The sequence below is a fragment of the Pieris napi genome, chromosome Z, assembly GCF_905475465.1.
Source record: "Pieris napi chromosome Z, ilPieNapi1.2, whole genome shotgun sequence".
In the NCBI taxonomy this organism is placed as follows: domain Eukaryota; kingdom Metazoa; phylum Arthropoda; class Insecta; order Lepidoptera; family Pieridae; genus Pieris; species Pieris napi.
Window position 1 is genome coordinate 12,209,429 of NC_062259.1, and position 27,697 is coordinate 12,237,125.

The following is a 27,697-nucleotide window of genomic DNA, read 5'->3' on the forward strand; positions in this document are numbered from 1 at the left end:
ACCGCGGCTCGCATGTGGTGCTTCTACTCACTGGCTATGGCATGTTTTTAATACTACGTAGATTCAGTGATGACAACTCCTACAGAATGTTCCAGAACTAACTTCAAATACCCCTAAATATCGATTAAAAACTCCTAACGTTTGTACACTCGCTTGGAAGTATATAAATACATTCAAGTATTATAAAATAGCTGTTATTTTGATCTCGGAGTATTATAGCTTTTTGACATTTCAGTTCCAACGCTTGATTTTTAATTTGTTCGTTGGTTTAAAGCTTAATATAAATTGGAGGTAATCGTGAATTTTTTTAAGAATGTAAAAGTTTTTTTTTTTAGTAAGTTCAGATGAAGCACTTTCTGCGTGTCTGGATATGTACAAAATGATTCTGTAAGTTTACCTAGATTCATTTCCATTAAAATTGTGTAGGTATAAAATAAAACAATGACTTAATTCCCCCTAAATTTGTAAATAAAACCCCCAAGTTAGAACTGTAGGTTTAACAAAGAAAGATTATTTGGATCTTTTGGCAATCAGTTGCTATATCTATATAGGAAAAAATCTGTAATCTTAAGTTTAAAGGTTTACCATTTACCACAGCATTTTTAATATGTAGAAATTATTAACGATAATTTATCTCGTGAATCAAGTTAACATAAATTATTACCACGAAAGAAATACCTACAATAATTTGTAGTTCAGAGTAATCTACAGCTAAGATAGAGACGTGCTGGAATTTTGTATTTAATAGGCTATGTAATAAAACAACCAGACGCAGTAATGAGCGTTCGTAAAGATTCTTTACCGTAAATGTTTGAGAAGTAGGCTTTGCGTATATCGCTATTATAGACGATCAAATTGTGAGAATACAAAATAGCGACCCGCCCCGGCTTGTGACCCGTTAATTGAAAAATTATGAATCGTTCTAGATAATGATGAAAACTGTAATAAGCTCTGCCCTGCGATTCTGTAACTCACTTCACGAACTCACACAGCGGTTTTCGCATCGGCGGTCGCTCTCAAATCAGTCGTGAAGCAGTCATTTTATGATTTGGCATTCTGAAAAGGTGGGAGCTTGTACTTTATTGTTTATCAGAATGCCAAATCATAAAATGACTGCTTCACGACTGATTTGAGAGGGACCGCCGATGCGAAAACCGCTGTGTGAGTTCGTGAAGTGAGTTACAGAATCGCAGGGCAGTTTTTTAGTAGTTAGACATGTATGTCTGATTGTTTAGTTATTATTAAGATGTCAATCAATATCTCTCTCGTTTAATAAATATTTCGTTCGACCGGTCTTTTGTTAAACTTTGCAAATCAAACTACTTAATTAATTATCAAAATCAGTTCAATACTTCCAGAGATCGATAGTTGTTGTTTGGATTCCCGTGAACCCCAGCTGAGACATAAGGGCTGATGTTGCAGATGTTTCACAATACGTTTTTTTAGAAAGTTAATTAGTGTTGTTAGTACCAGCACGTTCAGCAGTTCTTACGGAAACATATTTTTGAAGTTATACTTCTTTAGGCGCGTTATGAAAAATTTATGAGTGAAATTTTACGATGCGCGCGCACCGTGACACAAAATTAACGGAATGAAGTTGCCCACGGAAGATGCTACGGCATTGGACATAATTTAAAAACAACATTCGAATAATAATAGAATTTATGTTACACTTAATGTAAGAAAATAATAATAAATATTTATTTATTTGATTTTTCAAATGTAAACTGTACTTTATTGACTATAATGACTCCTTTTCCAGTCTTTGATTATTTAATTGTAATTAATTATTGGCATGCAATCAAAAACTATTTTTAATAATGCCAATGAAGTATAGCTTCTTACGCGCGTACTTAAGTACACGCACCCTTTTTTTTATTTTATTTTTATCTACCCGAATGAAAATTGTGTTTTCGTTTAAAGTCTTTCGATCTCAAATATATTAATAGATATTAACGAGGAGCTTAAACTTGAGTCGCAAAAATTTCGTCACCCTCAAAAGCATTAATTGTATAATTTTTCTCTGTCGGCGTACCCTCAACATCTGGCAGCCACGCCTCGAACTTTTTGTAATGAATAACGGGAGCCGAGAACGGAATAACTTTTAGTCTATTTTACAGAAATTATTACTTCTATCTTTAAATATTTAATTGTATTGTATGTGTGTATGTCACTGAACTCCTCTTAAACGGTTGGACTGATTTGATTGATTTATTTTGCGTTTGGGTGGCGCCCTGAATGGTTCAGTTTCACAAATCAGTCCGGCAGATGTCGATACTTTCATACTTTGTTTAACATAATAATCGCTTGAAATATTATGCAGGACAACGTCTGTCGGGTCCGCTAGTGCGTCATACAAATATCGATGTAGATTTCGAACCCCGAAAAAAGCCCTAATATATTTTTTTAAATATAATATTTATAGAATCTAAGAAAAGGACAGTAATTGTAATAGACATCCTGTAAATCTTGTTTTATACCACAAGGAGATAGTGGAGTACATGAAAGTGAAGATAAAAAAGTTACCCACTGTCTTAGCGGATTCTACGGCTAAACATTTACTAAATTTCTATGCACTGTTGTCTCACTGATTAAGACATGTACCTAGTGATTAATATTGTATGTTATGCATAGTAGCATTCCAATATGCATTGTATTAATATCCGTTGTATATCTAGAATAATAATGAGTAGAAAATTAACTCACTGCAATACTAATGTGGTTTCAGACAAAGAGCCTACAGTGAACTAGCTATTAACACCACTGTCAGTGAATAATCCACTGCACCATTTAATATTTTTATTATATTCAAAATAGATTTCCGAATTGAAACCTAAATGTGTTAGCAATGTTTGTGAAATAAGTTTTATGGGTTTTTAAACTTAACTGTTCTATACAAAAGCAACATTTTACATAATAGTCCCTCAAATGAAACCTTGATCCAGCCATAAATAATATAACATTTTAGTTTTGAAATTTTAAGAAGCCATCAAAAGGAAGAATTTGTTCCTACATGTACCTATAATTTTTCTAAAACCGAACATTATCGATTTTCAACATTCCTACAAAAAGTTCGCATGGCGCAGTTCGCTTCAGCAATTCCTATTGAACACAAGAAAAAACCACTCAAACATCACATTTCAAAATTATAAGTCTTAAAAAATTTCATGGCATCGGACCGTCCCGAACTAAAAAGAGAAATGGCCCACCCCACTACATAAGACGCCCCACTCACAAAGAAATTTACAATTTCAAACATGGAATGTTCGATTGATCGCAAGCAGTCTTCATAACGAACTACATATTAATAACTTACCTCATATTTGATACCGGCCAAGCGAAGCCAAGTTTCAACTTTCAAGCAGTACGGGGATGTAGAGAGTAACAAAGGCGTCCTGGCAAATTGGTAGAGATAGACCATATCTTGCTGGAAGTTCGCCTTATGGACATTCGGCTTTGGTGCTGCTGGCTCAGCTTTCTTCTCTTCGGCCACTTTTTCCTCAACTTTTTCTTCGGTAGCGTTTTCTTCTTTTGTCTGGGTATTGTCAGCGGGCGCGTCCTCCTTCATTTCTTTCTCTTTGGTGGTATTGTCGGGAGCGTTATTGACAACTTCTGTAGCCATTTTGCTGATTTAAGCACGAGTGTTTAACACACAACAAAGTGGGTTCGTCTTTTGTTTTAAAGTTTATTGACCGTGTTACAAGCGCACGCTCGTCGTGAGATAATGGCGATAGCAACCGTCGTGCTGCGCTAAATACAGTCAACTGAATGTCAGTCGAGAGTCGGTTTCGGCCAGCTATTTAGTAATCTGTGCAAGTATGCAACGGAATTGTTATCGAGCAACGCTGTTTTATGTTGCCGTTGAGACAAATTGTGCCAATACTGGGGTAATTTCTTACCACAATATATTTTTAGCTACAAAAGCTTAGAAATAAAAAAAAATCTAAAATCATAGATATAATACAATAGAGATAATTTATTTATGTTGAAATAAAAAAATTTTTTTTTTTTAATTTAAGTTTGTCACTTTACTTAGGACACGTTTAGTTCACGTTAGGACACAGGATAAGCTAAGGACGACTAAAATAGAATTTGTACGCTAACACAACTAAGCAAGGCTAAAAATAAATATTAAGAAACGAATTGAATAAATATTATATTTTAATATAAAAATATGAGAAATATTGAAATTACATGTGCAAGTTAATGAACTGTCGAAAGAACTTACTGCATGAAAATGAATTGGCTTGTCTACAAATAAAGTAACTAAGAAAAGTGAAGGATATATATTAAATTTTTAATTTCATTCCATTTCAAATCTCCTGGAATGAACAAATTTACGAACGACGAAACGATAGGCATTGACTATTATTTAAATCATAACGTGTTGTTTTACCTGCTACTTCTTGATGGCAACACTTTTTAATAATGACGCTATTTCTGGAACTCGGCAAGCGTAACTGTCAAAACGCAGCGCCCAATTGTTAGGCGCGAAATTCAAAACTGGGACAGTGGAAATTAAAAACAATTACAAGAATTTATAATATTCAATCGATTCAAGTGAATAATTTAATAATACATCAGCCTGGTAACTTTGTCAGCGTTTCCTAAGACTTTTCAAATAATAAAATCTCGCTATTTACAATGTCGCTATGTGGGAAATTCTAAGAAGGAAGAATTCGAAGAAAACTCAGAAACGCCCATACAAAAATGCCAACGCCTATGCCAAGAAAACCCAATTTTCTCGATTAAATAATTTTCCATTTTCTTTTGTTGTAACATTTTACGTTACCAATTTGATGATAGACTTCTCATCGTATGAACTCATCTATTTCGACATAGTTTTTTAGTAAAATTAATAAAAAACGTGCGTAAAATATACCACACGTACAAGGCACACGTGTACCTTATTTTAGAGATGAAAGATATAAAAAAAATTAAATATTCATTTATTATATCATAAGTCAATTAATTAAATTAATTACAATCGATTCAAGTGTGATTACATTACATATTAAACATAATTAATCTTAATTAGTTAAAACTCATATTGTGATAGTTGCATCTTGTTACTACTTACGTATAAGTAGGTATTACACATTAGAAGACAATAAAAAATATATCCTATATATACCTTGCCACAGACGGCCAAACGAGAAAAATAGTGCAATATGGCCTATCTACGTATCCAAGAGTTCGATCAGAGCTTACAATTCCCTATAAGGTCGGCACCGCATCATATAAATTATATGAGTTAGATTTTGAGATATCTTTTAGTTTATAGAAAAAGCGGTTATTTAGGCCCTTAATAACAAAACTTTCAACAGAATGAAATTTACAAAGACGCCAAATTAATTTAAAAAAATAAGTTTTTTTATAGAAAGAGGGGCAGGGTCACGTAAGGGAGCGTTCAAGTATTACGTAACGAATTTGTTTCCTTTTGTAAAACGTTACGATGCGGGGCAGAGATTGATGATCGACTTTCCAGTACTTTACACCACATAATGGTAACTTTTAGGTATAAAGAGTCACTGGGTGTTCACGAAACGTTTTACTATACTTGGGTACAGAAAAACGTTACGACGCGTTACATGGCGGTCAATAATCTCCAAAAATTGCGTGACGTAATACTTGAACGCTCCCTAACGGCTCATGGACACTAAATCCAGAGGGCTCGCGAGTGCGTTGGCGGCCTTTGAAGAATTAGTATGCTCTTTTCTAGAAATGAAATACGAATATTTAGAATAGGACCTACCTGACTTAAGGCTATTAAATTAAAATGTCATATTCGTAGGAAAAATCTTCCATACTATCGTCCTATTTAATATTCTATATATACGATAACTTCTATAATGCTGATTTAAGCACGAGTATTTAACACACAACAAAGTTGGTACGTCTTTTATTAACCGTTTTTTACTATTAATGCAATTACGACATTTCGTATATTAAGATCCTGCCTCTCAGTCCAAGATAAGAGATTTACTGTTCACAACCAATATAGAAAAAATAATTTCTTGACTTACAACCAGCTCGAGATCTCATGGATTCTATGTTAATTGCCGTATATTATTCATAAGTATTTATTGCTTACGTTAAACTATTTATCTACGCAACACATCTACGAATAACAATACTATAAATGTCTGTTTCGAAATTTGCTTTATTTAAACAATTTGGACTCGTGAAACGTGTTATTTTATATTAAGATCCAGCTAATAAACAATTTTTTTACTATGTAGAAATCCATAAACAAGCAACGAGTTATTAGATGACAACTAGCTATGACTTGCCAAAAATTTCTAAATATTTGTTCTCTAGACTCATTTGGCACAGTTTTTCATGTATAGAGTATGAAAGTGTCATTATTAGGCGCATACCAATATATATATATATATATATTTATTATATAGCTTTATTATATATTTATATCATAAAGCTAAAGGCTTTGTTCACGCTACTACCACTACATTTAAACTGTACAACGGTTTCTTAAGGATAAATCCTTGAAATATTTAAAGCGTAATTGAAACGTAACATTTCCATAGTATAGTCACTCGTAGATTGACATTGACAAATCGATCCAGAGACAAGTTTATCCGAAGTATCTTGTCTTTGAATGATATACAAGCACAATAATATACCAAAAAATATTAATTATTTCTCTATTGTTTCTTATCTCCATCAAGTAGATAAGAAACAAAAATATTTTACAACATAGCTTATACACTAAAATATTTGATCTCACCCCTTATTCAAAAACGTATATAATAATAATAATAGCAAAAAATTGATCATAATTGTTCATACATAAAAAGCATATTTAAATATAATTTTTCTGTCAATGTGATGAATTTCGTGACATTTGTACCCTGTTGTCGACCAAAAGTCTATAATCTATTTTAATTTAAAAAAAAGTTAAGTATTCTTACAATTATGGTTTATTATTAATGATCTACTATTACTTTCGTAGAAAGCATTCATTTCATTTAATCATTTTATTGAATGTTTTATCTTGCTTAAGTTTCAGATTTCGAATTGTATGACTCCAGTACGTCAAAAGCTTGTGTTGTCTCTATATCGGAATAAAACCTCGCTCTCTGATCATTCTCGTTGGTGCGATGTTTTTAGTCTTGACTCCTTCCTTTGTTAAGATTTAGAGATTTTTTCGTATACTATACTTTAAAGGGGTCACCAGGGACGAGGGTAGGTAATGTCCCTATAGTTCGACATAACCTTTTTTCTATAGCAATGCATTTATGCAACACACTCACACACTCACCACAGTATATTTCCAATGTAAGTTTAACAATACGAAAACGTCTTAGACTGCATTTAACGTCTCTGAAGCATTACAAATTTATTATAATTAAAGGCAAAACATTCTTTATACCGACTCAAGTTCGTTTGGTAATGTTCGTTTTATTATTTGACAATATTTCCCAATTCAAAGGAAAGTATCTTTATGCGTATTATCGCTTTTCCAATGACTTAAATGGAAACTTCGTAACCAATGGATAATCGAATTTTCGATTCCCAAATATAATTAAAATCTAAATCGTTCATTCGTTTGAGATCAATGCTTCAATGGAATATGTAAATACGGATGGAAGAGCTGTGTATGCACCGCAAGCTTGCCGCAAATGTTCACAGATTTTGTACTGATAAAGTAGACGACATCATAACTAGAACAGAATTCAACCGAACTCCCTTCCAATCGTTTTTATTTATTCCATGTTAATACTTTTGATTAAACAAACGCTTCGTTTCTAATGGAAATCGAACTATGATTCTTGTGATGTTTCGTTATAACAATCGTAGAATATTACTACAGCATACTTATTCTGAGCTCGAACTCGAGCTAGAAGGCGTATAGCTGTAGTAGTCGTGCTGCTAGAAGATTTCTTCAACGTTCAAATGTGTAATGAAGCGTAAACGCATTTGCAAAGCGGGACGAAGTTTACGAATAACCGTTTCAAGTTCGTTCTTCAACGTGTCACCCACGAACATGTATTTTATGTGATATCTGATATGCGTTTAGGAAATTTTTTCAATATTATTTATAAAAAAGTCCATTGTGTTAGATTTTTAGTTACATAATTGTTACACGACATATTATACAGTTAACCCCCTTATAACTCGGTACTCTGATAACGCATTTTCATTATACGCGACTTCAGTACCTCGTATTAAAAGGGGATTCCCCCAAAAGCGTATATGGGATCAAGTGTAACATATTTTAAAAAATACAAGCGCATTATGCGAGAACACCAATAACGCGTTTGCAATAACGCGGAATTAATCTACCGTGTTATAGGAGGGATGTCACTGTCTCTTTTAGAGCTTTGTAATTGAAAATTGTCTGTAACCTTTTGCCAATAGATATGATAGATGATATAGATAGATAAGTATAGAGACTAAATATTACAATAACTAAATTATATTTTGTTAATAGAAAATTGACTTTAGGCCAAACGTTTTCATAGAACAGGTGACAAACAGAAGGTGATGTTGAAGGTGTTGTGTGATGTTAAGTGACACGGATGAATAGGCACATTGCCAAAGGTTCGCTAGTGCGTTACCGGCCTTGAAAAAGAAAATATTGTTACACTCTCTTCTTAAACTAAATCCAAATATTAAAAGGATACAGTAAATCACAAATTGGATCAATAAAGTCCAAATGCGCCTGAGTCTTGTCCACATGAGCCAACAGCTCATATAAAAGTAGAGTGATCTCCATGACAGCTCTAGATATATCCGAGTTAAATCTCTGCAGGAATGGACCAACCAGGTGGCAGAGATAGATCAATTGGGATTCTGTATGGATCTCGGGAGACAGTCTCTCTTTGACAAAACTGGAATATCATAAATATATAAAACCAAAACACAAAGTATATGTAATATATAAAATTCTCGTGTCACGTGTTCGTTCCCATACTCCTCCGAAATGGTTCGACCGATTCTTATGATTTTTTATGTATATGCTATAAAAAAATTGTTGGAAAAATATTCTTTTTTTTTAATTTTAATGTGGCATTAAATAAAACTCTACATTTTCACCCGTCTACGATTAACTCCTATTTTTAGTATAGTAGATATGTAGTTAATTTTCATTGAACTAAAAAAAAATTTAGTTGCGTACACAGGGGCAATACTGGGTCCATATTGTTATACTTACGTAGGCATCTGCGTGATAAGGCCCGCGCCAGCATGGTACCAAAACGCGTGTGTCAACGCCAAAGTCAAACTGAATTTGTTCTCCAACATCGCATAATTCGTCATTTTTAGGTTAAACAGCTGAAAAGGGGTGTACTCGTTTGACCATTCAACCATATCGGAAGCTGTTGTTAGTTCAACTATACGGTCGTATAATACAATCCAGTAGGCTTCGGGTAAAGACGCCATGATGATTCCTATGGCATTTATCCAAAGTTGAATCTTTGTCGCTGGGATTACTATGAAACCTGAAACATAATATAAATAACATCATGTAAGTCGATTGCTTAGCGATAGTAAAAATCACTCGACAAATTAAAATAACACAAAGATATATTAAACCTAACTAAAAAAAGGTGATTATCGATTTAAAATTGGTTAATATTTGAGTATATTATTTAGGCAATCACGTGTGCTAACTTTCGAATGTACAATGTAATTTTGATAGTTGGTAAATTAGCCGTTCCGTATAAACAACAACCCGTATATATTACCTTTAGTAACCACATCCAATAGGTTATTGGCTACATCAGCGGGTGGTACTGGAAGGGTCATGAGTTCGACGCACGTGACATACAAACAGTGAGCTGAGGGATTTGGGTACTCGTTGAAGCGCCAATCGGTGATTGGGAAATGTGAATGGCCAGTCATTGCTATATCTCGTTTAGGAAACATTGGTTGGAGAAGGGGATAATCCATTACAATTTAAAAAGAAGCAACTCGAGACAAATATTTTGGTAGTCACGCTTATTATCTAAACATCAAAGAATATTTCTTTTTAAATTCACACTTAAATTGTTTAGACAAGATCAAAGTTCACCTATAAAAAAAACAAAAAAGAGGGTACACCACTCACAAAACCGAGGGTAGTACTCATTTCAAAGGATACTGTCAACCATCCGTGTAACCAAGCTCAAATAGTAATTCAATTCCGGAGCCCAAGCCAAGAACTCAGTGTCCAAATTCTGCGGTGTTCTGTCCTTATTCGGATCGGGAAGGAAATTCTGGAAGGCTTCGGTGGTCGCCCAACCAGCCGGCCTCACTTCCTTCAATGCTCCATAAACAGCGGACACGAGTTTCCGTTTCAATAGTGGCTTATCCCGTAATTTCGTTTCGTAGTAGTGTAATGTGTTGTATAGGAATGATACTGGGCGTTCTGAAAATAATAATGTTTATTAATTAACTCTCTAACGTAAGGACGACTGGCCTATTGGGAATTATTTTTACTCAGAATTCACATTTTTTATTTGGAATATTTAACTAAAACTGTATTTTCTCTTGGTTTTAACTGAAATACTTGATTCGATAAGTTGATAAATCGTATACGTCTACGATTTGAGAACTGACATACAATTTAGATGAATTCATTTTTAAACTAAATATTCCTATATTAAATATACCCCCTTTCTCGTTAGATAAAAAAAACAGTCTATTACATAACAATTATTTTTCAAGTATCTCATTTGTTTGTAACATTAATATATAAAACCTTCCATTTTTTTTAACTTTTACGTTCAAAGGGCATCAATTTTGATTATTAAAAAAATTAATATTAGTTCCTGCAAACTACAATTTTGCTAACTCATTGATGCCTGTAAGAGATCGTTTAATATCTTTATACGTTTTCATCTAACGCACTTACCATGAAACTTATAAAGATGCCCCAGGTGTTCCAGCAGCTGTTCCAGGTTCTTACAAACTTGTGGGATTTCTAAATGCCTGTGTACGACTATATCTAACACAGGTATGAATCGTAAACACACGTTGCTCAAGTAAACGGGTATTGGTGCCCCATACGCCCCACCTGCCTCTTCTGGGGCAAACTTCTCTGGGTATTTACGATGGAATGCTAAATGCTTTTCATACCTATAAAATATTTTATATTGTGTTATCTTTCAAGATCTTACCGCTGTATGCAAATGGTAGCAATTGTTTTTTTTTTTTATGAAAAAAGAACTAAACGCATCTTGTTTGCTCGCGGTAAAGGACCTATAAAACATTTATGAAATCATCTTTTACTGTCGCCGGTTAAGGGCAAGTTTAAAGTCGGCTGGCAATTTATTTATTGATCCATCAGTTAACAGGAGTCACTCATAACACATATAAAATTCTTGCTTTCTCGTAAAAGTAGTACAGTAGTTAACCTAACTACTGTGTTACGTATTTACCTTAAAGTAGACTAAAATATAAAACCTCTGAGGCAATGTAACACCGCGATGTCCATGAAACTTAAAAGAAAGCCTTTACTGAAATCCTACAAAACTTGATAAGGTTAAGTTAAACACGATGAAAAGTCAAACTAAATTCAAGGATTGCCTAAAAGAAAGGAATAAATTCAAGGATTGCCGAATCCTTACAAAAACTTGATTTAACAATAAAAAGAAAACTAAAATCAAGGATTATAAAAAAGTATTTCGAAATATAGAATAGGATGACGATGGCAATAAACTAACACATTTGAGATTCGCCGATGCTGTTTGCCTCTCTAACACTAGAGAGGGAAAAAATGGTCTACAAAAAACGTCCAAGATAAACCTTCCTAAGCGTTATGTAATACATATTGACAATGATTTAATCGAAGATGTAGAAGAGTCAATCAAATAATTTTATCAACTAACAACAGGGGTAAAGACATTGCAGGAATAATATCAAATGGTATCATTTTCAATCTAATGGTAATTACAAATATTTACCTAATAATTGAAAATGGTTGGCCCCGAGACATCGCTTTAAATAAAATCGCTAAAAATTTTCCTACGGCCTGATGCCGAGGTTGCCAATATTTGAATAGCGATCACAACATGCAAGTACGGCAACGCCGCAAATGTATAAGATACACTACGACGCGACCCTTGAAAGATTTATTGAATTATTCAAAAGCAAAAGAGACCCAGACAAAGACGTAGGATATTCCAATTGGTTCTTACGTAGATACGTAATACCAGATGGTCAACATTAACTTTCATGAAATGGGAATACTATTATCATATTATTACATTACGTTGTATAATTTTAGACCTTGGGTTTCAATAACAATTGTGTTGTTACCTATACGAATAAACGATTTTGGAATATACTGGAAAACATTATTGGTCGCAATTCCAATAAAATTGGTACATTTTATACTATAATATATAGGAAAACTTGATTTGGATTTTTTTTGTCTATTCGTTAAGTTTTCTGAATTAGCTATTCTTATTTATTAATTTAAATTCTTATAAGATATATTAAACAATATTTACAATTGTAATAATAATAACGTAAATAGAAGCTGGACCAAATAAAAAATGTGTAGGTACCTACATATGTTGAAATTATTTTTTTTTGCGCATTAAGCGCTGAATTATTATACATTTTTACGTCCGTCGTATTTTTTACACTGCTATTCCTATACAATAGAAACCACATGAAATCTGTTTCATTAATTAGTAGTTAAAAAGTTATTTCTCAAAAACAAGTGATTTAGTTTGAAAAAGTGTAGATACGAATAGTAAATTAATTTATCAATCAAATGAAACAAAGAGATTTTATTAAATTTAACGATTTTAAGTAAAAATGACGCAACGATAAAAATATCGCTTGCGTGAACACCATGTACTCCAAAATTTTCCATTGCTACTCCGTATGTTAAATCTGCAACGTACGACAGTTATATGGCGAGGGATAAACATATGTATCGATTGAAACTCACAGTTTACTAAACGTTCTTGTACGCAGCGGATTTTAAAGTGTATTGACGTGATAACGTCTTTAAAATCGTTTTAGTCGGGTGACATGTTCAGAAACTTGTGTCACACCAAAACCTCACGAGCGCGATCGCAGGTATAACGAGAGAGAGACGGACCGATCTCCCGTCTCATCTCGAGCGCTGCCAGTCATTCCGTGAATGTATGAAGAAAAATGTATATCATAGTCGAATAAGTAAACTTGTCATTTTACACCCGAAATTTATCATCAAAAGTGTGAATAAAACGATAGATGTAATTTAAAATTTGAAAAAATTGTTATCTTCATTAATTCCTTACTTCCCAAAAACTTATATCACCAATAAGACGTTATCACGTAAACATCTCGATCGTAAACCTACTTTACAAACAACCAATATTTTTTTTATAATCTATAATTTTCATACAGATAATATATTAAGGAATTATTAATTAGTAAATTTAGAATTATTATTATAATGGGTTTTAGTATTATATTCTTCATGGTTTTATATGTTTTAATCGTCAATTTGGTTCATTTGCTACATTAGTTTAATGAACAATAAATACTTGTCTTTGTGAAGTTATTTTAAAAATAAACATTCACTACAAATATCATGTCAGTATAATCTATATTTATAAAAATAAATAATTAGTCTAGCAATTCAAAGGGGGAACGCTGCCAGTATCTTCGGAACCTTGCCTAAAGGGACTCCTTTTAATGATATATTTTAGTTTATGTTAAGTTTAGTTATTTATTTCAATGTATATTATTTTATTATTATATTAATATGAATTTTTATAAAAATGAAACCCGTTTTCCGTTGTCACGACATAACATGAAAACGGCTTGACCGATTTGGCCAATTCTTTTTTTATAATATTCTTTGAAGTACGAGGATGGTTCTTACGGAGAGAAAAACTAAAAAAATCGAGCGAATAAGTCTAAAAAAAAACACTTTTCTATATCTTTTGTATGGGACAAAAGATTCGTGATAATACAATCAAGTGTTAGTGAAGGGGTTCCGGGAAGGTAAATTTTTATTTTTTGACATAATGTATTTGTTGTCTTATCAATTTTCTTTTTTTATCTTAGCTAGACCGGTGTCACGAATAGCAGAATAAGTATTTAAAAAAACTAAAGAATCGACTGTTAGGCGGTACGATGTTCGCCAGGCCAGCTAGTAATATTATAATGAAATCACCTCATGCCTCGACTATGGACCGCCTCCCCTTTACCCTTCTCTCTGATTAAAGAATTTGTCTATAAATTAGTAAAACTTCGCAATAATTGAATCTTGAAGTTTTCCCTAAATTTAATGATATCAAGGATTTCTGCTTATCAGTGTATTATTTTCGGAATATTTATTTGTATATAAACACTAGCTGCCCCCGCGAACTTCGTTTCTCCTTAATGCATAGCCTACCTTTTTAGTACATACCAATATACATCGACACTTAGGGGTTTGAAAGATAGATAGTAGCCAATTCTCAGACTTACTGAATATGCATAAAAAATTTCATAAGAATCGGTCGAACCGTTTCGGACACGAGAATTTTATATATTAGATTGTTGGTCTATTACTTTAATTGCCATTGTACTAACTATAAATTACTAATTGAGATTACAAAAATAATTGAGAACTGGCAGTAAATGTAAAATTAGAAGCATTAATATGTACTGACGAGTCATAAGTGTAAATTATGTTACTTATATGATTAAATGATTTTTTTACTTTACATTAATAAATTGTTTATTGCAATAATTAAAACACTTGAAATGTTGATATATTAAAGCGATTTAATAGTTTATTTTGTACGTATATGTTTATGTGTACGTTATATACTCACCAATTATTCTGTTTCCAATGTTCTGGCGAATTCTCCTTAAAAAAGTCTTGCGCTCTATTTCTCAATTCCGAACCTTTTAGCAACAAAAGTTGTATAATATAGAGACACACCTGACTCTCATTTCCGTCTGGGTTCGGTCGTAATACCTGAATAAATATACAATATATATAGTTATACTACTTATGTCACTTTTTATCGCAGCGTCAAAATAATTTGTAAGAAAAAGACGACTGTTAATAATTATCTTCTTATAGTTTAGGAAATAGGTGAATCAATAATAAGCATTTTGACAAGATTTTAATAACATGATGATGATATCAACTCCTACAGACTGTTTTCCCTAGGACCAACAACAAATTCCCCTAAATATCGGTGAAAAGCCCTAAGTGTTTGATGAGTTTGTGAGGTAATTTCAAATATGAATTAAAAATAAATACAAGTAGGTAAATAGCTGTTATTTTGAGGTTGGAGTGTTAGTATTTTGACATTTCTGTTATTCCATACTTGGCATTTATATTTGGTTTAGTTTGATTGATTTCAATATTACATTAATATACCCCTAAAAATTGGGCTTAACAAATGTACCCCCTAAAACACCCCCTGTACCACTTTACCCCTAAATTTAGGGGAAACCTCCCAAGGTGGCATATTGACATTTCAATTATTGCCACACTTAAGGTTTCTATTTGGTTTAGTTTGAATGGCTTCGAGGCTTAATATCATGTATAGAATCGTGCGTTTTTAAGGATAAATAAATATTTTGTTAAAAAATACCCCAGGACACCTAGACTCCCCCTAAATTTAGGGGAATACACCCAAGGTGACATCACTGAGCTAATAGTCCCCACACTAGGGATTTATTAAGCCTCGAATCCAATCAAACTAAACCAAATATAAACGCCAAGTGTGGCAATAACTGAAATATCAAAATACTCCAAAATCGAAATTGTATACTAATTTATGAAAATTTATCCCCTCAAAAGTTTACAACAAAAACGTTAGGGATTTTTAAGTTGGTTCTAGGGGCACATTGTCTAGGAGCTGACATCTCAGTATTAGCTACCATTTTTTTTAAATATATTAATATAGAAAAGCGTTCCTATGCGCAAAACTTTACACGAGATTATAGAAAGTTAAACTCACTAGACACAAAACCAGACGATCTATTGTAACGATGTTATATTTCCAAATAATATCGTTGATTGCTTCGACACATTTGTTAATATGAGGGCCCCCGGCTGGATTCGTCACTTCGAACATTAAATAATCGCAGAATTTCCTTAAATGCGCTGACAGAGCTCTAGCTCCAATACGCTCCAGAATTCTAAATAAAAAAAAGACTTAAGATGAGATTGAGAACGAGAACTGTGACTTCCATGAGACTATTCTTTTGTTTTGTTTCATTATCAGACGTCAAGGCAGAATACAAAATACGATCCTTATCACCTCGACGTCCGACGTTCCACAACTGAGCATTTTTCAAGGCAGTTTTTGCCGTGCACCACCGCTATGTGGAACCAGCTGCCCACTGAAGTATTTCCGAACCAATTCGACTTAGGGTCCGTCAAGAAAAGACCGTACCAATTCTTGAAAGGCCGGCAACGCACTTGCGAGCCTTCTGGCAAGTCCATGGGCGGCAGTGTCACTTAACATCAGGTGAGCCTCCTGCCCATTTGCTGCCTATTACATAATGGAAAAAACATTTTCAGTGTTACCTAGGTATATACAGTGTAAACTCTTTATAACGAATTTAAAGAAATCGAGCATTTAATTTCGTTTTAGAGAACTCTATACGGAAGGAAGAGAAAAAAAATTAACCAATTACAATAATTTCTAATTTTATTAAAAAATTGTAATTGAAAAAATTGTACTTCCTCAATTTTTTTGAGGACACTACCTGCAGTTCTGCTTGTAAAATCGCTTCTTTTTCCAAATGGTAGCAACAGCAGTTGGACTGAGGCCTAAACGTATTCCAACATCACTTTTTTTTAGGGAGGTTTTCGTTAGAACAAATGACGTTATAAAAAGGTTACACTGTATATATTGAAATTTTCTATATATATATCAATGGGACATGTGACAGCGAATTACCTAAATCAAAATGGACCAGATATTTCGTTTCGGAAATCAAACAAAGAACGTCCAGATTAATTAAATAAAATTACAACCAAGCTGTCAACAATGATAATTGTATAAACATAAAAAAAAAAATATTTTAATTACTTACTTAAACGCAATCGGATTAATTCGATTCGTCTCAAAAATCATCTTCCAAAGGAGACAGAGGAAAAGCGGCGTTCCGGGAACCGAGAAATGTGATATTATATCGTTATCGTTTGCCATCGATGTCCATTTACGATACTCCTCCTCAACTGACTTCTTTAGGACCTGCTTGTTTTCCTTTGTAGCAGGGTTCTGGAAATTCAGATTTTTTTTTAATTATTGGTTTTGTTCTCGTTAAGTCTCCATTTTGAAGGCAGATTTTGCTGTGTATTTCCGTAACATTTTGACTTGGGACTTCAAAAGAGCGTATCGTTCTTAAAAGTGTTCTTGGGTACTTAACATGTTCTATACAAAAATTTAGTCTTAGTGTGTGTATACACGCCTTTTAAATAGACTATGGATTTTTTTTATTAAAACCCGTCTCGAGATCGAAGACCACAGGTCATTATTTTTATTGTTCTTTTTTATTTTTCGTTCTGTCGGTACAAATTGTTATTCGCTCTTAAAGCTTTTTTTATTAGAGAAAGATGTAATGGTTGAACCAAAAAGGTTCAACCATTACAAAAAAAAACATTAAATTTTTCATTTAAATAGTGTAGGTAAAAAGTTATAAACTAAAATACAATTCGTAATCGTTAGACCTCGTTTAAAAGAACGGCTTTCAAATTCTGTCATAGCACCATAAAAATATGACTTTTTTTTTACTAACAATCATAATTGTCATAAATCTTTCATAAATCATTATAATAAGAAAAGACGGAACTTTTAGAGTGCGATAGCACATCGTAACATCAATGAGTAGTATAAGGACAAAACATAAGTTTCTTGTCTTTGTCGTCGCAGCTTTTATTACTGTCATGGCGGCAGACTTTATTTAGCACTTTTGTAGACGTTTATAATGTGAAAAGTGTCTCTAATGTACACGAACAGTTATATATAATGTAATAAATTTAGTATAATATAGTAATATTCATATAGTATATCAATAATTCTATATTTCAAGAACATATTATCTATAGTTTTTTTTTTTTATGGCTCTGGCACGGTTTGTGCATTAGCCAGCGTCAAGTATGAGATTTTTATCATTCGTGCTTTTTGCCTTAGAAATTCGATCATATCCTCCATGTACGGTTTAGGCACTCGCCCGGTACCGCACAACCATCCCAAAGGCCGAGAACAAATTTAAATTAAATTAAAACTTGCCCTCGAACCGGGAATCGAACCCGGTACCCCTCACCTAGCTGCCACTTAATAAGACCGCTAGGCTATGAGGCCCCCTAATCTATAGTTATACTTAATCTAAGATCGTTTTTAACAGCGTGGATACAAGTATTTTGGACGAAAGGGTCCAAAATACTTGTATCCTACTGTACTTGTGTATATATTTGTTTATTACCTGTGTGAAAAATTCGACAAGAACCGGCGGGAAACATTGCAGCGTGTGCTGTGACCACATGTGTGGTGTGTTTGTCATAATCGTCGTGAGCAACTCTTTAACTGCAGCACTATCACTACCTATATATAAATTGTATAATTAATTTTTTCAATATAAAATGTTGAATTTCGGAAATTAGGAATTTCGATTTGAAATGGATATTATTAAAATGAATTAATTTAGTGACAACTTGAATGCATGAATATAAGTTAGTTGTTTTATGTATTAATAATTGCAAACATTGTAGCGAAATTAATTATCTAAATATATAATATACAAATATACATATGATGTAGAAATTAATTGTTTCCCCGAACTTAGAACCTTACACCACTGAAAAAACTCACCCGCACCACTCATATAAATTCCACGTGCTAGAGTGAGAACAAGCACTCGGTTGAGCTCTTCACTCTCGCTTGACACGAGTGACTTCGGCTCAGTCACAACTCGGGACATTTGCATTTGAACGCCTGAACTACTGAGGCTAGTTATAAGTCGGAGGGCTGTGCTCTCAAAACTGAAAATATATTTTTCACTTACACAGTACTACTTTATACAGGATGTCTCATAAATATAATGTCAAGCTGAAGTTGATTGATAGTGCAGGTAATAGCGAAACTCAGAAAATTATTTTAAAAAATTTCATGTCAAGTAGTTTTAAAATTATAGCCATTAAAAAGTAAATGAATTTGTTTTTTCAATTATTATAATCTTTATCAAAAAATCAAAGAATCAATCTAAAAGTCTTAATTTTTTTTGTAGGTAAGTAAAAAGTTATTTTTATTTATTTGCTCGAGTTACCTGCCCTATAATGCGACTTCTAATTAACTTATATTTTAGAAAAAAAAAATTGTTTTTATTTTTTTATGATATAACATACAAAAATACAAGCAACGATTAATTTTCATCTACCCTCTACAATCAAACCCTATTTTTATTTGTTAGTTAAGAACTCTATCTTGAACTCTGAGGTTTATATAGAGAAAATCACAGAAAAACCGAAAAAATTTTCATTCCTGAAAACCAAACAGTCTCTGGGGTAGCAAAGCAAAATGTTCCATATAGGAATGTACTAAAAAGGTAGGCTAGGCATTAAGGAGAAACGAAGTTCGCGGGTGCAACTAGTATGAGTATACAATTGACAATTAAATCCGCAATTGGTCTTGATCACCTACTTGTCAAAAAATTAAATAAAGAGATGACCTGAGAACAAGACCGATGGTTATAACTTATTTACCATAGTTGCAGTTGAGTTTGATTCGCTTGTGGATAAGCAGCGAGTGAGTGTATGTTTGACAGCAATGTCACTCGATAGTGAGGCTGAAAGTGATGAATCCGATATGAGAACATATCCAGTAGATTATGGAGAATTCCCCAAGCGTGAGATTTGAATACGTTCGGCAACAGTTGATCTACAAAAAAATTATACTCCATTAACATTGATAAAATTTTCTTCTCATATTAGAGGTTAGAAACATCAAAGGGTAAATAAATGTCTTTAAAAAAAATGTGTGCGTGTACTAGGTGTACACATAACAAGTGAAACTTCGTTATGACCATATTTTTCGTAAAAATGATCTATTATATGCGACTTTACAGAAATTGGTTAAATAAAGTTAAATTAGATAAAGTTAAACAAAAGGCTTTTATTATCATAGACATGAATACAAATACAATTATTTCATTTTACCTTATTACTACTAAGATTATTACAGAATTTCATTAATTGTAATAGAATTATTACTATCATTGTTATCGTTATTATATATTTTTGTTATTAATGGCTTCGAATCTCTTCGGATCAACCGTGGTAGGGACAAGAAAAAAGATGGCGCGTAACCGAAAAATGTAAACTTTTTTCCAACGCTGATAAAGAAGTTTGACTTCAAAAAGCAACATGGCGCGTAACCGAAAAACGTGACGATTTTGTACAAAATTTCTCCCATATGTCGATAAAGAAGTTTCACTTCAAAAACATTATTTATTTGCAAATTTTCTATTCCGACTTTAATATACTAATAAAGACTTACTAATATAAAATCTAAGAATATATACCCGTTAAAAGCCTAATTTTTTAACCTATTATGAATCATGTAAATTTAATATAGAGCCAAAATTAATGAGCGTGCCCAATACGCTCGTGAAAGGTTTTTTTATGTAAAAGGAGGCAAACGGGCAGGAGGCTCATCTGATGTTAAGTGATACCGTCGCCCATGGACACCTTGCCAGAAGGCTCGCAAGTGCGCCGGCCTTTAGGTGTTTCTATGTTAGTAATTATTACCTGACTGTGTTCAATATGGGACTTCAATTCGTCAAATTCAATCAAAAATTAAATCTAACTCATCAAATCTAACCCTACTATAGAAAAATCATGTTATTTTCTGAGACAAATAAAATGACCGAGAACCGAGAAATTCTTATTTATAATGCACTTATAAAAACCCTTGTTATATATTTTTTTCAAACTTTTATCTACCACAGACATCTCGACACCATTATACCGATCAAAAAATAGAACAATTACTAAACAAAATCAAATCTTTGCGTAACTTAGACCAATGAAAATAATACTCACTTATAAACCCTTTAATGCCAAGCGACTCAATTTCTGTATACACCAACAAGCGGCTGTATGTCTCCACCAAGGCCGGAGCCATCATATTGGGTAAATTGGTTTTATTCTGTGCCAATTTCGCTACATGAGTCACAATAGAATGTATCAATGACATTTTGCAATGTAGTGTCAAACTGTCCAGTATACACATAGATAATGGTACAGTGGGTAACGGTGTGGAGGGATTCCCGTTGGGTAACGCCTTTTGGTTACCCAGCAATGTCTCAATCATTATACCCATTGGTCGGGCAAAGAATTCCTGGTTCGTTGAGTATGCGTTACACAAAAGCGCTATTCGGTAGTCCGAGCCTATGAGTGATGGGACATTGTTTGACGACATGAGGTGTTGAAGAAATCTGTAATACAAAATTTGAGGATATGATATTTGCCTATTGAAAAATGAATTACTATGAAAAAGATTTCAAGTATTACGTCGTGCAATTTTTGAAGATTATTGAACCCCCCCCCCCCCCCATGTAACGCGCCGTAACGTTTTTCTGTACCCAAGTACAATAAAACGTTTCGTGACCACCTAGTGAGTCTTTATACCTAAAAGTTACCATTATGTGGTGTAAAGTACTGTAAAGTCGAAAATAATATTAACAATAACGCGTAATACAATCCCCGCCTTGCATCGTATCGTTTTACAAAGTCTAAATCACTTTCAGGTCAAAAACAAAACGGCAGGAGACTGATCTGATGGTAAATGATACCGCCCATGGACACTCACATTACCAGAAGGCTCGCAAATACGTTGCCGGCCTTTTATGAATACGCTCTTTTCTTGAAGGACCCTAAGTCGAAGTCTTGGCCTGGTTCCACATAGCGGTGGTGCGAGGCAAAAACTACCTAAATTAATAAGTGATCAAGACAAGATTGTGTTTTGAATTACTAGTTAATTTGTAAAATAATACTCTTCTCTTTATAAAATAATAAAGGTGAAACTTACTCATATTGAAGCTTCAAATTCTGCGGCATCACCATAGTCTTATGTTCAGACTCCGCTTTCTTCAACAAATGCATCCAAATGGAAAGTACAGCTAACTGATGGGTACAATATGCCTTTGTACAATCCGGTACCGGAAGCGGCTCCTTCTCAGGGTAGAGCAATTCATGCAATTTGATAATCGGCAAAAAGGTTGACAGTGGATTCCTTTGTATGCTACCAGATATATATTGAAGCAACACCCACATCAGATGGTCCCTACCTTTCTTCATATCCTGCCCTATCAACTTGCTATGCAACCCCATTACTATATTTGGAAATGAGGCAAAACCAATCAATATTAAATAAATAACTTGTGACGATAAATGTAGCCAGCACCAATGCGTCGACGACATTTCGTCTTCATCGTTCTCTTGGTCGCCCCGTTCCATTGGCAATATCATTAGCTCAACCAATTGATCCTCCAATGCTATACATCTCTGTTTATGCTGTTTTTGAAGACCTAGCATCGAACACATCGTGTCACGCGAATACGGCTGTTGTAAAACATGTTTTAACAAATCAATCTGAGGCTTAAACAGCTCATCGTCATATGGCAAATTTCCTTTTAAGCAAAACTTCAATGTTGTGGGATCAAGCCGCCATGGATTTACAAGGTGGTCCGCGTAACAGGAGAATTCAACTATTGGCAACATTTTTGAGTGACCAATTATTGTTACCATTTGAGCACACGGCTTAAAACTTTCCACAAATTTTGTAAATAGTTTTGCTAGTTGCTGAAAATAATGAAAAAGTTTGTTTAGTTAGCATTTCCATCTGTCAAGTGGAAACTTCCCTTTAAATATTTGAATTGTCGAAGTTTGAAGGTCTTAGAAGCATCGTTCAGTAAATATAAAGGAAATAAATAATGCTGATGATATTAATTTATCCTTAATGGGAAAGGCAAAGGACTTTACTCCATACATGAGGAAATAAATAAGTTATTTTTGACATAAAGTAGTAAATAGATAAAAAACAAATAACTGCACCATCAGATATGTCTCTCGTTTCACTACTGCCAGCCTGGGACACATGGTTTATGGGATTAAATTATAATTTTTAATGAAGAACATACTATGATTATGTGAAAATAAAACAAAAGTTACCCAGTGCGGCCAATGCCTGTTGTCAGGATAATCTTTTTGTATCTCCGTCACTATGAAATATGCAGGTAAAAGCGATGCATTTCGGTCAAAAATATATTCCAGTATGTTATACACAGCCTTCATTTGTGGCATTGTACTGGTACTTAATTTTACTGGTAATGTGAGAGCTTTGTCTCGACAACCCTGCAATTTAAAAAAAAATGAGTTTAGTTAAGGTTAGTTTAAACTCATAAACTATAAAAAACATATTTTTACTAATAATTTGATAATATTTTGAACATAATTTAACATCCCAAGATTTGATTATAAATATTTAGACTGGCTTAACAAGCCATACAATGAAAGCGATCGTAACATTTTCATAATCTTATACTATGCCATCAGACATTGTCTTGTGCTATGCCATCAAATCAGTTAACCAAGGCACCACATTGACAACCTAAGTTATATTGTTTTCTAGATAATTTAATTGAATAATACAATTTAAATTAATGTTCATTATTAAACATATATTTATGTATGTAAATAAAAAAAATACAAAAAAAATATGTAAATTTTACCTTCATAACATCTCGAACTCCTTTATAATCAACACCACCAATTATTCTTCTCATTAAATTGAAGCACTCTATCCAAAACTCAGCATTTTGATATTTTAGTCTCTCACACGAAAGTATACTATCGCATAGCATCCTATAAAAATATTTTTTTTTTATTTACTGAAGTTTATCACTGAAGTAATATAATTGCTTTAAAACAAGCATTTCAAGTTCTGTAATCACAGGACAAGTGTTATAAAACTGAAACAAGTGCCTTGTATCTTTAGAGAGTGTTTTATTACTATTGAATACACTTAATAATATAGAGAGAAATTTACAGCTTTTTTAGAAAGACATCTAAAAAGTACCTTGCTTGAATAACATTTGTGTTTACTAAGTTTTCCAAAAGGATGATTAGTTTCTTCATGTGCCTAGAGTTGGTTAAAACCGCAGTCAGGGCCAAGTACTTGCGGATAATTGTATCTTGATACTCTGCAGTTGCACTAGCCATTATAGCAGAAAACTTTTTAAGATGCATATTTAAAATCTCAATATCCTGGCCAGGTTGATGTACTAAGAAACAGCTGAAAGCTTCTTCTACAGCTTCAACATGCTAAAATAAAACAAAACAATTCATAACTTGTAATTTAAATAAAGCTGTGTTTGACAGATTTAAACAAATTCTCTATAAATTAGTAAGAAACAAGACATCACAACAAACATAAAATTTTGTGAAAAACTTTACTCTCTTATTTATGTATATATTTTAAGAACTATGACATAACATAACATAGACAAGAACTATGGTAGAGAAGTTAACATTTAGAGAAAAGTATTGTACCTTTTATTATACTGATACTTATTATCTTATTTATATCATGATTGCCAGCTCAGGACAGGTGGTAAAAATATGCAGGTACCGGATGTTGAGGTTATGTAAACCTGTCATGTCATGCCATGTACAAAACCATCTAAGATTTATTTTTAATCTCAAAATTGTTATAATATAAGAATTTTCAATATTCTTGGCATAGTCTACCTAATACAAAGGCAGGAATTCTTAAGAAGAATTAAAGAGACACTGTACCACTAACATTGCTTAAACTTTTAACTCACTATCAATTTCAGCTCCAGGATTAGTAAATATTTTTCAATCAGGAAAACTGCTATTGCTGATGGCTTAAGTGTATAGGTTAGTATGTAAAACATGTTGTTACATGGTAACAACTACTCATTTTAATGAAGTAAAATAATTAAAGGGCAGTTGACATTCTCACTTCAATTTACCTAATTATCAACAGATATCTGTATGAACTATTTTGATATTCTTTCCAAAAATAAGTTTCTATAATGAATTGCAACAAATGCAAAACTTGGAATTATCATTGGAACCAAATATGTATAAAGGTTATACTTAGATTCTTTCCTTTAAGTAGAATATTGTGGTGGTTGAAATGTACGATGAAAATCAAATCAAATATGCATTAAAGATGGTCAGAGCTATGAAGAACACAGCATAATTTGAACACTCAAGCTTAACCTAAAAAGCGCAGTTCACATAGAAGGGAAGCTTATTTAGCCATATGTTGAAAAAGTGAAAATGAAAAAAAAAAATATCACAGCTATTTTAATGTGGAACACATTAAGAATTACACAACTAAACTAAACAAGCATCTACATAGTCATACACAAAAACTAAAAAGAGTACCCATCTGATTAAAAATACCCCATGTAAAATGTAAACTTATTCCCCAAGAACAAAAACATTCCCTTAAACAGTTGTACTGAATTCCTTCAGGAAGAGATTAGCCAATTCCTACATATCCTAATTACACACTCATCAGAACTTATTGCTAAGGTGTTTAATTGAGTGTATGTAACAGAAACGATTACTAAAATTATGTTGAATAGTAAAGTAATTATTCAATTACTTACAAGTATTTCATTAACAATGTTTGCTATTTGTGATTCTGCCATTTTTACACACTTGTTTGCTTCTTGGACCTTAAGAGAAAAAAATCAAACTACATAGCCAATGCCAATAGTTATCTAGAAATCCATTATTTACTAAAATTATGTTGAATAGTAAAGCAATTATTCAATTACTTACAAGTATTTCATTAACAATGTTTGCTATTTGTGATTCTGCCATTTTTACACACTTTTTTGCTTCTTGGACCTTAAGAGAAAAATTTCAAACTATATAGCCAAAGCCATTAGTTATCTTGAAATTCATTATTTTAAAATTAGGTACAAATTATAATGTAAACTTAAAAACAGTTCAATAATGAACAGCATGTCCATTTACTAATCAATTTCATAATATTTTTTACAAGGTGCTCAAATAACAAGATAATAAATATAGGTAATAGGAATAGGATTTAGGATTTGTCTATGACAGTTGACAACTGTCTTCTTAAAGTTTTATACATGACACCACTTGACACTGACTAAAATAAATCAACCACAGCTAACGCATTACGCAACCATTTAAAATAAAACAAAACAAAAAATAATTTTAAACTTTTCGACACAATAATTAACTAGTAATATTTAACTATTGGAATAGCCAAATAACATCAATGATCAAATCTCACTCCAGCTCCGAAGCATTTTAATGTTAAAAAAGACTGTTCGAATCAAGTTTAATTAGGAAACATATATCATTTATTATTAATTGATGACATTTTTATTACTTAGTTTTATTCAAATTATATACGTAAATATAATTAAAAACATTGAATTTACTTGAGCCGTTAAACGCGCCATATTGCACGGGCTTTCGCGGGACCGGACGTATTTGTTTGCATTATATTAGACTTTCATACATATTTAAAATTTTAACTGACATAGTAGGTTATGGAAAAAGCAGAAAGATCTTCTTACGGTACGCTGTAGCGTAATAAACTGCAAAAACACTATTCCATGAGGTTGTCTATTGCTTTCCAATAATAAATAAAATTCTTTTTAACCTAAACCGTAAGAGCGGTTTCTCAATATTATGTTTAAATAATTGTTGTAAAGATCCTTTTAACGTAGATATGCAATTTTTTATTAGTGTGGATAAGAATTAATAAGCCTTACATTAAATATTAAGTAGTAAAAAAATGTTTTATATCTATGCCTAAACTAGTTTAGAAAAGTTCAGTAGAACTTTCTGTCAATAAATCAGTACTTATTGCTAATTTCGAAGAATTCCCAAATGGGAATTAAAAATCAAATATAAAATTTAGAATTAAATATTCAAAATTTTGTTAAATCACAATAATTGTTTTAACAAAATTTTGATGATTTAAGAACAAAACCTGTCTAGAACTTATAGTTTCAAACATTTCAAATTGAATAGAAACATCCCTATTAAGTACTATAATAATTATTAAGATTGACAAATTAAGGGTATGTTCCGATATACACTGCGAGTACTGTATAGTGCTCCCACTGTTCAAAAATTCGTTCCGCTATGGACGCCAGTATACAGCCGCAGCGTCCTAGGGAAATATATGACGTCACAAATCCCCGCTATACTTCTACTGCGAGCACTGGCGTTTTCGAGGTAAGGTACTCGCAGTGCTTTGATCACGTGATCAATCAAAACCACTTGAATGCCTAACGGCTGATATAACTTACAGTTTAATAACAAACATTTAAAATTCTAACTTACTTTCTTTGTAGTATTAATTCAATTGACAGTTAATATTAATATAGATTTTTTTAATGCGATAATACTCCAATAATAGTTTTTCTTGTTGAATTGAAAAACTTTGATGCACTCATTTGAAAACTGTGTCGAAAAACGAAGCTGACTAGTATACTGGACTGCGTTCCGTTTTAAATTGTAACCAGTATAGCTGGCTATAGAGAAACGGTTTCACAGTATACTAAATTGACAGTACTCTGTACAGTGGTCGCAGTGTATATCGGAACATACCCTAAGTGTCATATCGTTATTTTCTGTGGTTATGGATTAATATTTATGGGAAGCTCTATCTTGTTATTAATCACAACCCATCGTTATCTTTGTTAA

At 32.7% G+C, this 27,697-nt stretch overlaps 2 protein-coding genes across 4 annotated transcripts in view; both read right to left on the reverse strand.

Moving 5' to 3' along the window:
• LOC125062779 (failed axon connections) overlaps positions 1 to 3,781 on the reverse strand; it is a 37,444-nt gene extending 33,663 nt beyond the window's left edge. Inside the window, exon 1 of the mRNA XM_047668935.1 lies at positions 3,317 to 3,781. Coding sequence (XP_047524891.1) covers positions 3,317 to 3,622 — 306 coding nt within the window. The 5' untranslated portion in view covers positions 3,623 to 3,781. The remainder of the gene's footprint in view (positions 1 to 3,316) is intronic.
• A 2,652-nt stretch (positions 3,782 to 6,433) lies between these two features.
• On the reverse strand, positions 6,434 to 26,057 carry LOC125062421 (mediator of RNA polymerase II transcription subunit 23). 3 transcript variants are annotated; one of them, XM_047668341.1, is made up of 19 exons: positions 25,784 to 26,057; positions 25,609 to 25,677; positions 24,042 to 24,286; positions 23,695 to 23,827; positions 23,135 to 23,317; positions 21,993 to 22,765; positions 21,005 to 21,399; positions 19,667 to 19,841; positions 18,783 to 18,946; positions 18,391 to 18,509; positions 16,999 to 17,186; positions 15,915 to 16,095; positions 14,772 to 14,917; positions 10,859 to 11,082; positions 10,106 to 10,372; positions 9,711 to 9,869; positions 9,179 to 9,464; positions 8,649 to 8,855; positions 6,434 to 8,026 (listed from the first exon to the last, which is right to left on the reverse strand). In XM_047668341.1, the coding sequence occupies exons 1-19, from the start codon at positions 25,823 to 25,825 to the stop codon at positions 7,894 to 7,896; spliced, it is 4,089 nt and encodes a 1,362-aa protein (XP_047524297.1). In that variant the 5' UTR covers positions 25,826 to 26,057; the 3' UTR covers positions 6,434 to 7,893. The 3 variants fall into 3 exon arrangements, with proteins under 3 accessions (XP_047524297.1, XP_047524296.1, XP_047524298.1); XM_047668340.1 differs by having other exon boundaries at positions 18,777 to 18,946; positions 25,784 to 26,056; XM_047668342.1 differs by lacking the exon at positions 25,609 to 25,677 and having other exon boundaries at positions 18,777 to 18,946; positions 25,784 to 26,056.
• Positions 26,058 to 27,697: the final 1,640 nt, after the last annotated feature.

Bases quoted from the DNA above. Each gene is read 5' to 3' on its own strand.
- LOC125062421 (XM_047668340.1), bottom strand. From the start codon at position 25,825: ATGGCAGAATCACAAATAGCAAACATTGTTAATGAAATACTT. The intron at 22,766-23,134 runs GTAACTTTTGTT...CATTATTTTCAG, and splicing joins ACAGGCATTGGCCGCACTGG to CAACTAGCAAAACTATTTAC. The intron at 8,856-9,178 runs GTAAGTATAACA...ATGATATTCCAG, and splicing joins CTTATCACGCAGATGCCTAC to TTTTGTCAAAGAGAGACTGT.